Genomic DNA, 12,117 nt, shown 5'->3' on the forward strand with positions numbered 1-12,117 from the left:
AAAGTTATATGTGGATTTTCAACTGTGCAGGGGTTCAGCACCCCAATCCCTGTGTTGTTTAAAGGTCAACTGTATACCAAAATGTCTTTTGAGTAGTTAGCCATTGAAGAAAATTCTTTAAATTCATGGTTGGTACTTATCAGGTCTAATATTTTATTGAATCTGAATAATGCAATTACACTTAGCTCCTCTCAAGTGTAAAAATCATCTCATCTCAAAGTTAAGATTGAAAATGTTTTGTAAAAGCTTATTTAAACTTCACAGCTTATTCGATAATGCTTATTCGATAATGACCCCACATATTCTAAATCCAATTGCTATAGACTAGCTAGGTTGACTGCCATTTAAAAACAGTTAAAAATGAAAGCAAAACCAAGACGCAAAGATACCTTTTGTTTGCCAGAAACTATGATAGCTCCATTGTACGACAGGTCATCAGTGCCGTTTCTGTTTGCAAAATCATCTACTTCCAGAAGTATGTTTTGATGCTTCACCGACTGTATAAAATCTTCAATATTTGATCCTATCATGAAATCAATAACAGAAGGCCATAAAAAGCAAGAAGATATATGTCAAAATTTTAAAATAAACCACATACACAATTTGAAGTCAATATTTATAGAATATTATGTGAAGGCATGTGTCTTTGGGCATCACAATAATAATATTGGCTCATTCTACCATCTTTTATTTATCAAACCCTAAGTTGTGATGAATTAGTTTTATGATTCTGTTTAGTGCAGTTACCATGTGACTATTAAAACAAAATAATTCTAGGGGTGCCTGGGTGGCTCAGTCAGTTAAGTATCTGCCTTCGGCTCAGGTCATGATCCCAGGGTCCTGGAATAAAGCTCCACGTCTGGCTTTCTGCTCAATGGGGAACCTGCTTCTTCTTTTCCCTCTCCTGCAGTTCCCCCTGCTTATGCTCTCTCTCTCTTTGACCAATAAATAAATAAAATATTTAAAACTAAACAAATAAATAAATAAATCTTTAGGAAAAAAATATTTTACATACATATCTATTCCCCAAGTGTGTGTGTGTATATATATATATATATATATATATTTAGTAAGAAAAGAAATATATGTAGTAAGAAATGAAAAGAAATATATATTTAATAAGATATATGAATATATGAAATAAATATTTAGTAAGATATATGAATATATTCATATATCAGATACATGAATACATGAAATATATATTTAGTAAGATATATGAATATATGAAGTATAAATACAGTAAGAAATGAAATGAAATATATATATTTAGCAAGAAATGAAATATATATAATAAGAAATGAAAAGAGTGCCACTATTAGACCAAAGTTTTTGATATGCCCCTAAAGGAGAAAGCAGGTGATTGTTTGACAGAGAAATAAGAGCTAAGAAAACCCACAGCCTAGAGCACACAAGAGCTAACAACGACAAAGTTAAAACCAATGTCCAAGAAATGGAAACTCAGAGTGGACAAATTCAGGGGGCAAAGTGGGCTCCGAAGCCACAGCCATGCTCATTAACTGGTTAACCATGCCTGAAACAAAGTGACTGCTGTTCTTTCCCCGTGGTCCACATGGAACAGGCAACAGGGGCCCTTGTCCCCAGCACACAGATCCCCAGATTTACTTTTTTTTTTTTTAATTTTTTATTTTTTATAAACATATATTTTTATCCCCAGGGATACAGGTCTGTGAATCACCAGGTTTACATACTTCACAGCACTCACCAAAGCACATACCCTCCCCAATGTCCATAATCCCACCCCCTTCTCCCAGATTTACTTTTTAAGAGATACTACTTGCGGAAAAGAGCAGGGCAAGATCTAGAGTAACCTCAACAGTTACAAGGACAGGATGGAATGGGAAAAGAAAAAAAGAGGACTCTCATATTTTGGTCATTTGGACTTTGAAATGGAATTCATACTAGGGACATTCAGAAGGGGTTCTGGGATCATAAGACAGGACCACGCCCCAGATGAATCAGCATTCCTACCAGGTGGGAAAGGAACATATACATAGGAAATAAGCTTTCTGTGCATCCACACTCCATCTCCACAGTCACCTAAGGTAGGAAACCTTCGTGGTTACCCACATTCCCTTAGGCAAACAGGGATTCCCTGATTTAAAGATGAACATCTTACCAAGAATCATCATACTTGGAGAAAAGAGGAACAAGACGGCAGAGAAGCCCCAAACTTAAATCCCAAAATACTTCACAACTGAGTACAGGGAAGAAAAATAAGTAAGTTAATCCAAGCATATTGTTCTTCGAGTAACTGGAAAGGAAAACATATACACGAGACGATGATAGATTGAAAAATAAAAATGAATAGACTGACAATGACAGGCTGAAAATTTCTAGATCTTAGAAATAAAATACATAGTATGCAAAAATTTCCATTTTAAGGTAGCAGAGTGAATAAAACTTACTTTCTAAAACCCAAATAGAAAAGAATGAGAGCAAAAACTAAAAGATCACCTTGTATAAAGAGGAGAATCCATCACCCTGAGTCATAACTGTATATGAATATTTAATGGCTATATATATGACTATGTATATATTATATATATATGAATATATACATGTATTTTATATCTTAAACAGAAACAAGTGCTTCTTCAAAGTTAAAGAGTTAGATAAAACCAATTACCCCTGATTTAGGTTAACAAGAGCATGGGTACCAAATTGTCTTAAGGAATCTTGCTAGGTCCTGTTGGAGGGGCATAAGGTCTAAAAATTTTTTCTTTATATGTCAATCATATAACATTTGTATATAATGTTATTTATAATATCTATTATTATTATTATTATATCTATTATTTGTGTGTAATATTTATGGAATAGTTTAGGCTGCTGTAACAAGGAGATCTCAAATAGAGTGGTTCAGTCAATCAACATACAAGTTTCCTTCTCTCTCACATAATAGCTTAGGGAGGTGAGTTAGATAGGAAATCTGCTTTAACCAGGTTATATAGAAACCCACGCTCCTTCTCTCTTGTCCCACCATCTCTGTCCTCTCCAAAATCAGAACGCTACACCATACCCCCCTATTTTCCTTAAATATTTTCTATTAATATTTTCTATGAATGAAGCCTAAATACATTATTTTCTTGTCTTATGATTCGCTTTCTTTCCCCTCTACATAAAAATAACTTATTTCTGGATTATAATTTTGTTTTTCTCTTCACCTGTGTTATTGATGATCAACAGGCTGGTACGGGGATCTTCTGGAGGTTGTCCAGGAGAGAGGAAATACAGTTCAGATTTAAATTCCCAATCACTCTTTTGAATTAATAGGGCATACATTATCTTTTCCACAATCAAAGGGAACATTGCAATCCCAAATACCAAGAGTCTACCAATAAAGAGAAAATAACCACATTAATCTGTAGCAATTTTATTGATCATCAGACTTTACACAGTCTATGCCAGCCATGATTATAGGTGCTGCAATTTTGAAAGTCAGGCCTTCGCAGCCCACACAGTACCCAAGGCAAGGCTATATAAACACCAGGCGATCAAACCATGAAAACTAAGCAGCCCTGTTGAGAAAGCTAATTAAATGCTACCACGCAAGCATTCCTACTGTTAGTAAAATGAAATGTTGTATTTATCCATGTCCTGGCAAGAATGTTGGGTAGTATGTTCTAGTTTTAAATTCTCTTCTGGTTGAACCCTCCCTTGAAACTCACTAACGAAAGTACAGTCCTCTAATACTCACAGAATCAAAAGGTCTTTCTTCCCACGCTTTAACTTCAAGAAACGGAGCCGTGCTATTGCGCAGATCTGCATTTTCCAGAGGCCCATGCCACTCGCAGCCTTTTGCGTTTCAGGGAAAGAAGAACAAGCTGGCTCTATTTCGTGTAGGTTTTCTGTGCCTCTTATTTCTGCTTGTTCAAAATCTACACACACACATGCACACATGTTATTAATGCCATCCTTGGACATCACAGTTTTCTCTTTCTCAAAACACTAGAAGTTGTTTTACGATGGTTACAAAGCAAACAATGTAAGAAACAAATTAAATTTATAATCACCACATTCAATAAACTCAATGATAAAATACAACTAAATTCATACCCAAAGAAGAATTCAGTGAAAGGTGACCTTGTTATGCCTAGCCTTTGAAAAGGCATAAAAGGTCCCATATGTAACAATATTCTGAGGGATTTCAAGAAATATTCCCCATAGAAATAATCAATCATTGATGCCTGAATGTCAGCTATTAAGCTGTCAATAATTTCAAAATGTGGGTGAATGATTACCAGCTCTCTAAAGTCACCAGACCTGTACCTGATTCCCAAATACATGACTTATAAGTGGCATGATTTAGGACCAATCACTTAACCTAAGTGTCTAGTTTCCTCCTGCATAGAATGGTGCCAATACCTTTTGTTGGAAAGATTATTGGAGAAAGGTAATACACTATATCCACACATTGATCAAAGTTTCTGGGTAGAGATTCTGTAAATGACTGTCCTTATTATTATTTTTATATTCTTTTTTTTTAAGATTTATTCATTTATTTGACAGACAGAGATCACAAGTAGGCAGGGAGGCAGGCAGAGAGAGAGGAGGAAGCAGGCTCTCTGCAGAGCAGAGAACCCAATGCAGGGCTTGATCCCAGGACCCTGGGATCATGACCTGAGCCAAAGGCAGAGGCTTTAACCCACTGAGCCACCCAGGTGCCCCGATTGTCCTTCTTATTATTACAACCCATTAAAATACACAGGAGATGATCCTAGCATTTTCTCCATTGTGACCTTAGTGAAATTTTCTACATGAACAAGCTAAGAGCAATGTTTATAAGAAATATCTGCTCAGACTTCATGACCTTGATTGAGAGCCTTTCACATCCTCAGAATATCCAAGTAGCAGTGAGCGTCTGGGGATAGGAGAAAACTGCTGAACTAGGAAGCAAAGAGTCTGCGAGGACAAATTTGTTATATCACAAAAAGGGATCGGTGTTCAGTCCTAGTAATGATGTTAGGAAACAAGACAACCTTTCCCAACATTAGTCAGATTTGGAATTATTCACACTCCTTAGTGTAAATCATGTATAAAGAATTATAAGATACCCAATTAATTCATGATTATTTGGAAATTGATTTTCTGTTAGTCATACAATGCATTTACCTTGTCCAATAGTTGATTTTCCTTCCAGTTTCATGAAGACGTCATTCAGAGTTGACATGGAAATGTCATAACTCATCACACCCTGGCCAGAACACTTATCAAGCTCACTGAAAAGGTCTAAGGCAACAGACCAGAACAGATATATTTTTAAATATCACACTGATAACAAAACCCAGTAAATTAACATTTATTTAAAAGGTAATCCAGAATATTGTTCAGGAAATACATGTCTTTGGAGTATCACAGTAAGCAAAAGCAAACTTTTAATAGAATGTTCTTCTTCTCTGAATTGAATATGTCAGAACTTCCCTCTCTACCCTCAAACCATCTATACTCTATTTTATATCCCCAACACATGAACTTCTAGAACACTTACTTCTTACTTCTTCTCACCTCCACACAAATCAATGTTAATTTCTACCTGTATTCTGGGTTTTGGTTCTGTATGGGTGGATGACTTAGAGCTGCTCCCACCAAAGTGTACCTCTTTGACTTGCGTTCTGAATCCTGTTCCATGCAGGTACCTGAAGGACCTCCTAAATTAATCTCTCCTGCCCTTCTCTGGCCTGTGTCATCAATTTCTCCTACATGTACCAGGCCATCCCAAACAGCAGGAAAAATGCTCTAGAAGTTAACCCAGTAAACAAACACAAGTAACAAAAAAAGCAAAAACCCAGTCTCCCTTCCCCACTGGGCCCCCCTGCTACACACATGCACCCATGGCCCAAGGACTTGTCTACTTCATCCCCTTCAATTGGTCACATCCTATTCAACTGAACCCCCACGACTCTAAATGCTCTCTCTATCCCTCCACAGAAACTGTTCTTCTCAAGGTCATCAACGATTCCACATCCTAAATTCAATGGACAAGAACTTTCTAAAAATTCTTTTAGCTCTCTCTCTCTCTCTCTCTTTTTCTCCCTCTCTCATTCAAGGACATTCAAAACTGCTGACTCCTTCGTCCTTCTACAAACATTGTCTCTTTTGAGTGAATAAAAACATACATATTCTTTTGTTTTTCTTTCAAGTTCATAGGGGCAGGGGGCTCTTGATGTCCACCATTCTCTGACTCATCCTCTACTTTCTCCTGAGGGCTCAGTCCTGGCTCACCTTCTCTTTCCATACATTCAAATCCAATCACTTTGCATGAAATCCATCTGTATGCTAAGATTCCCAAATCCAACCCTCATTTTGATTATTCTCTGATTTCCAATATCCTATATCCAACTGTATCTTTAACCACTTAACATCTCCACTTTGAAGTCTAAAAGCATCTCAAAGCAAACGTTTCTAAAACAGAACACTAATTCCTCTTTCTCCATCCTCCACCCAACTGTCTCTCTCATCATTTTATAACAAATGACACCATCTTCCACCTGGTGACTTGAGCCAAAATTCTAGAAGTCCCTCTGGATTTTTCATCCATCTTTCAGTGGGTGCCATGGTCGCACAATGATCTCATCTTTCACCTGTAAGTCTGAAATGGTCCTATGGCTGGTCTCCCAGCATCTACTCTTCTTCTTCTATATCCAGAGTGCGCTTTTATAGCCAGAAAATGAAAATGTGAGTCACATCACATCAATTCCCCCATTTAATGACTTTCAGTGGTTTCTCAGTGCGTTTAAGTTAAAGTTGAACACCATACAGTGGCCTCTAAAGCTGTATGCTCGAACTTCTATCTACTCCTATAACCTTACCCATTCCCACTTGCCAGTCTCCTCCTGCACTTGCTACACTCCAGACATCTCTTCCCCTCCCTCTGGTTGGAATGTTTTTGATCATTTTCTTCTTTTGTACTCCTGGCACTCTATATAAATCCCTAGCCTGACACTGGCTTTCTCTCTAAACCATGTGACCTTGATAAACAAGGATTATACATTCTGTATAAGGTATGCATTATACAACACATATAATGTATGCATTATACAATCGTAATATACCTTGGCTTATTGTGCGTGTCCACTTCTCCCCACCCAACAGAATGTAACCTCAGTGAGGGTAGGGACTCAGATGTCTTATTTAACTCAATATCACTAGTGTCTCAAGCATTGAGTTTTACATAATAGGTTCCCAATAAACATTGATTATTACCCTCTATTTCCGACAGGATGTAAGAATGCCACTGGACATGCAGGGGTCTAGGGTCAGCATAAGGAGACTGCCATAGACCAAAACATTAACACCAGGAATTCTGGTGGGACATTTTCTTATAGTGGTATCAACAAATAGTGCATTATTTTCCTTCTCCAAATGAAAAAAGAAGCCTAGTTGTAGCTCATTGGATAAAATAACACGGTATAGCCTATGGATTTGAGAACACCATTTTGCAGCTCCTGAAGGGCACAGAGAGCTGCCTTATTTGGGGGTCAGACTAAATCTGAATCCCTGAGTAGTTGCTTAATTAGATTGAATCATCCAAATGAGCCTCTTTTAAATCAGGGCTGCAGAGAGTTAAACCTTTAATAAACTCAATGTTTAGATAAAAAAGAACATTTTTATAACAAAAAGACAGATATATTTCCTCATTTCTGAGACAGGGAAGACTATAGCACCTACCTCCTAGAGTGGTTGTAAGACTAAATGAACTGATGTATAGGAAACTATTAGGAACAGTGCCTGACTCATAGCAAACATGGTACAAAGAGTTAGCTGTTATTAGAATTACTTATCAAACAAATCCTAGGTTGGGTCTGCTACTCAGCAAACTGGGAACCTATGGTGAATACTTTTATAGAATAAATAAACTATTTATTTTTCTGCAAGATAAATATATACACAATTAAATTAAAATATAAAAGGGAACCTATAGCAGACACCTTGTGCTCCACACCCATCCCTTCCATACTCATACATACACAGTAAATCTGCTTATTAAGCCCTGCCTGAAGGCATTTTGTTCTGGGCTGTGAAGTATGCCAGGCTCGTGTTGAGCCCAAGCCATGTGGGTTAGAAAATTAATGCTCCTGAGAGCATCTCTTAACCAATGAAGGGTGGAGAGTATCCAGTAAATACCCCAGCTCTCTCACCGCTCTTGTGACATAACTCGGAGCCCCTTGCTCACTTACTCATGTATTTACTTCAACGGTATTACATCTCAATTTCGTATTGCAACCATCCGCTCGATAATGCAAACTCCCGTAGCCTCTTTCGCTTCTCACTCTCATGACCCCATTCCCTCCTGGTGTTTCTAGGTATCAGTTACCCCAAAAAAGGTGTGCTAAAGTCCTCGTTTCAAGTTCTGCTTTTTTAAAGAACCCAACCTAAGACAAAAATCCAAATCCATTAAGTAATGAAAGCTGTAATAATGAGGTGAACACTTGCTCCCAAATTTCATGCCATTGTAATTGTATTTCAGTTACCTGGAAATTTATTTGTCCTTTCCATGGGCAAAGTATACACAAGCTTTTCTTTGTTTTCTGTTTTTAATTTAGCATCAGGGATGTAATGATTAATGAAGGATGTTATTTTTTCTGGATCACATACTTCATTTCTGTACAAACTAATATTTAAAAGAAAAGATCATTGATTTATATTTTCTCTACTGCTATTACAAAAGCAGGGCTTGTACTGCATACCTAACCTTTGAGTACTACTTTACCTGCCTTTAGGGAACAAACAAATGAGTAAATATAAAACAACAACAGAAGTAATAATAATAATACCATCAGTTCCAAAAATCTTATGATCTATATAGAGGAGTTTGCATAAATTCAGAACAGCTATAAATATACAAACACATGCATGCTGGAAGGGAGACTGTCTTTCAAATAAGGAGATAAATAGAGCAAGGCAAGAACATTAGACAGAAGAAATTGCTTAGGGAAAGTAATCACACCAGATTGTATGGATATCAGGAATTAGTGACTAATAGGGAAGTTTGGCTTACATGCACGTTTTGTTTGGCTATAGGGTTTTTGGTTTGGGTTTTTTAAAGTACTTTTCACCTGCACACACTTTCTTATTAGCTACAGTGCTCTTAACTCTCTCCCACTTTTGATACTAGCCTCTGAAATTATTTGATTTTGTGCCCAATGCAAGAATGAAAACATACAGTTTTCATACAAAAACATACAGTTACAGGACTGTACGGATCAGCTGAGGGAGACGGACAGTGGGAAGAAGAGAAAGACTGAGGGTGCACAGAGCAGGTACTTGGAAAAGTGGTCCATGAAGTAGCCTTGCTGGGATCTGTGAGCCTAGGCTTAGAACTTGGACATTCTGCTTGTCATTAACATTACAAAGATACAAGGAGGCAGGAAAAACATCTGGGAAGCCCTAGCCAAGAGACTGGCAAAGATGAAGCATAAAGTCAACTGTCCCTCATAATTGTCTGACTTTTTGAAATTCCAGTATTGAAAACATGGGGTGCCTGGGTGGCTCAGTTGGCTAAGCATCTGCCTTCTGCTCAGGTTGTGATCCTGGGGTCCTGGGATTGAGCCCTACATCCAGCTCCCTGATCAGTGAGAGCATGCTTCTACCTCTTCCCCTGCCTCTCGCCAGCACCCACTTATACAATTTATCTCCCTCTCTCTCAAATAAACAAATAAAATCTTTTAAAAAAAGAAAGCATATATATGTACACACACACACACACACATCCCCAAAGTCTTTACCTTAAGTGATATCCAAGACCCCATCTTCTCTTCAAAAAGACAGAAGACCCTGCACACTTCAGTCTCCCATTGGACATGATCACTTTTCTATCTGATTAAAAGGAAGCAAGAAAGAAAAGTTGATGGTAGTCATTTCTTCACTCTCTAGAAAATACAGGTGAGGAGCCAATGCTCAAATTTCTAAAAGAGAAGTGCTCTATAGAAAATAAATGTATCTAGGGGCGCCTGGATGGTTCAGGGGGTTAAAACCTCTGCCTTCAGCTCAGGTCATGATCTCAGGGTCCTGGGATCGAGCCCTGCATTGGGCTCTCTGCTCAGCAGGGAGCCTGCTTCCCCTCCTCTCTCTGTCTGCCTCTCTGCCTACTTGTGATCTCTTTCTGTCAAATAAATAAATAAAATCTTTAAAAAAAAAAAGGAAAAAAAAAGAAAATAAATGTATCTAACATACATTAAAAATTTTGAAACACACATCAAAATTGATGCATTTAAAATAAGCTTATGAGTTCCAGTCTATTTCTGTGCGCTCCAAAATTTCTTGAAAAACAAAACAAAACAAAACAAAACACAGAAATTACATTGCCACATCTTCCACTCCATATTCTAAAGAATAAGTGATTATTTTTCAACCGTATACTGATTTCAATGCTTAAATGAATTAAAAGCTAAAAAAAAAAACCATACAATTTTTTTATTAATGGTCATAATCTAGCAAATGTACAGCCAGTGAGGAATTCTAGAGGGGTATTAGACTTGCCATTCCCCAGACTGCTTTGAAATGGAACACACAAAAAAGTCATGGGAGCACAGTGCTTATTTTAGTAATATACATTTCCCAATTTCTTTATTACAAAACTGAGATAAAACCAATAGTTACCAGCCAGGATGTCAGCTTCATCCATGAGATTGGTACTCAAGAGGATTACACGGCCTGCTTTGTGTTCCTTGAGGAAGCTCCACACTCGATGCCTTGAAAAGGGATCCAACCCAGCAGTTGGTTCGTCTAATAGCAAAATCTACAGAGGATGATAATGTATAAAATATAGCTCTCCCACATTGACTCTTCCCACAGGGCAGCATGGATAACAAATGGTAACTATCCAGCCATTTAGGTCCGATATACTTATATCCGTGGTTTTACAGCAGATTCTCTCTTGATGCATTGAAATGAAATCTCTACCACGTTTCAGGTTAAAAGAAGAGTTTGACGTTTTACTAAGCACTCTGTATTCCAAGGCATGCAGAATCTCACTTACTTGAGGATCTCCTAAAATGGCAATCCCAAAAGTCAGCTTTCTTTTCTGTCCTTCACTTAAATGTTTAGCAAGGTTATCCTCAATGTTTTGTATGTTCAATTCTAACAAAATTCTTTGTACCTACGCAAGAAAATACACAAAGCTTAAAATCCAAGGCGATTCATACGATACAATTTTAACTATGTTACACCAGATAGTTACTCTAGGACCTCACTGACAAAGCTGTATTCATAACAGGGCAGGTAAATCACGAAGGCATATTCTGATTAGGTCATGATTTAACTTGGCAAATTTAGCTTGTTAATCTAAGCATGAGCATTTACCTCTTGTTCCACCTCCTGTGGCTGAATCCCTTTTATTTTAGCAAAGAGCCTGAGGTTTTCCTTCACAGTGAGTATGTCAAATTGAACATTGAATTGAGGACAAACACCAGTTATCTTTCTGATTTCCTCCAAGTCTTGCATTTCAGAGAGATTTTTATTATAGATGGTAACTGATCCTAAAAATAGAAGTTGAAAATAATTTAACATGGGCAAGACAATACATTTTATTAATGCTTAAAGATCTTATTCAGGAAAATATTGGCATATATTCACAAAAATGTAAAATAATGACTTCACAATTTATTAACAACTATGAATAAATCTTAACATATCTAGGTTCAGGGTAGCATATATTTTCTCTGGAATATCCCATAGCAATGGGATAAGGCTAATGATTTTTATAAAAATTTGTGAAATATAAAGTACAGTCAAAATCCTATAGTCTGGTAAACGATGTTAGATAAAGAAACATTATTTTCTCTTAAGCACTTTCACCTTAAAATAAGAAAGGCAACACATGACCTCTAGATATCTTGCCTTTGAGAAATTTCTTTTTGCTCACCTTCTGTTGGAACAGACAACCCATTAAGGATGTTTAGCAATGAAGATTTGCCAGCTCCGCTATGACCCAGAATTGCTGTGATTTGACCTTCATATATGTCAAAGAACAAGTCTGTTTTTAAAATAAAATATTAACATCATAAATAAGAAGGCATTAGAAAGGGCTGTTTCCAAAAGCAGAACAAAAAATTTATTTAGCTGTGTATTCTCAAACTTAAAACATATAATATC

The 12,117-nt window shown here is 37.0% G+C and overlaps 1 protein-coding gene across 5 annotated transcripts in view; it reads right to left on the reverse strand.

Annotated features, from left to right (window-relative positions):
- Window positions 1-12,117, reverse strand: part of ABCA6 (ATP binding cassette subfamily A member 6) — a 59,990-nt gene that overhangs the window by 24,115 nt on the left and 23,758 nt on the right. For all 5 annotated transcript variants that reach the window (XR_001178882.2, XM_013054499.2, XM_004749078.3 and 2 more), the window contains 10 exons: window positions 11,888-11,998; window positions 11,326-11,501; window positions 11,003-11,122; window positions 10,624-10,762; window positions 9,750-9,840; window positions 8,496-8,635; window positions 5,137-5,253; window positions 3,722-3,902; window positions 3,189-3,355; window positions 390-523 (listed from right to left, as the gene is read on the reverse strand). Coding sequence is in view for 4 of the 5 variants with exons in the window: in XM_013054499.2 (XP_012909953.2) it covers window positions 390-523; window positions 3,189-3,355; window positions 3,722-3,902; window positions 5,137-5,253; window positions 8,496-8,635; window positions 9,750-9,840; window positions 10,624-10,762; window positions 11,003-11,122; window positions 11,326-11,501; window positions 11,888-11,998 (1,376 nt within the window). In the remaining variant the exon portion in view is untranslated. The remainder of the gene's footprint in view (window positions 1-389; window positions 524-3,188; window positions 3,356-3,721; window positions 3,903-5,136; window positions 5,254-8,495; window positions 8,636-9,749; window positions 9,841-10,623; window positions 10,763-11,002; window positions 11,123-11,325; window positions 11,502-11,887; window positions 11,999-12,117) is intronic.

Source organism: Mustela putorius, unplaced genomic scaffold (genome assembly GCF_011764305.1).
Source record: "Mustela putorius furo isolate JIRA1106 unplaced genomic scaffold, ASM1176430v1.1 tig00000487_pilon_pilon_pilon, whole genome shotgun sequence".
In the NCBI taxonomy this organism is placed as follows: Eukaryota; Metazoa; Chordata; class Mammalia; order Carnivora; family Mustelidae; genus Mustela; species Mustela putorius.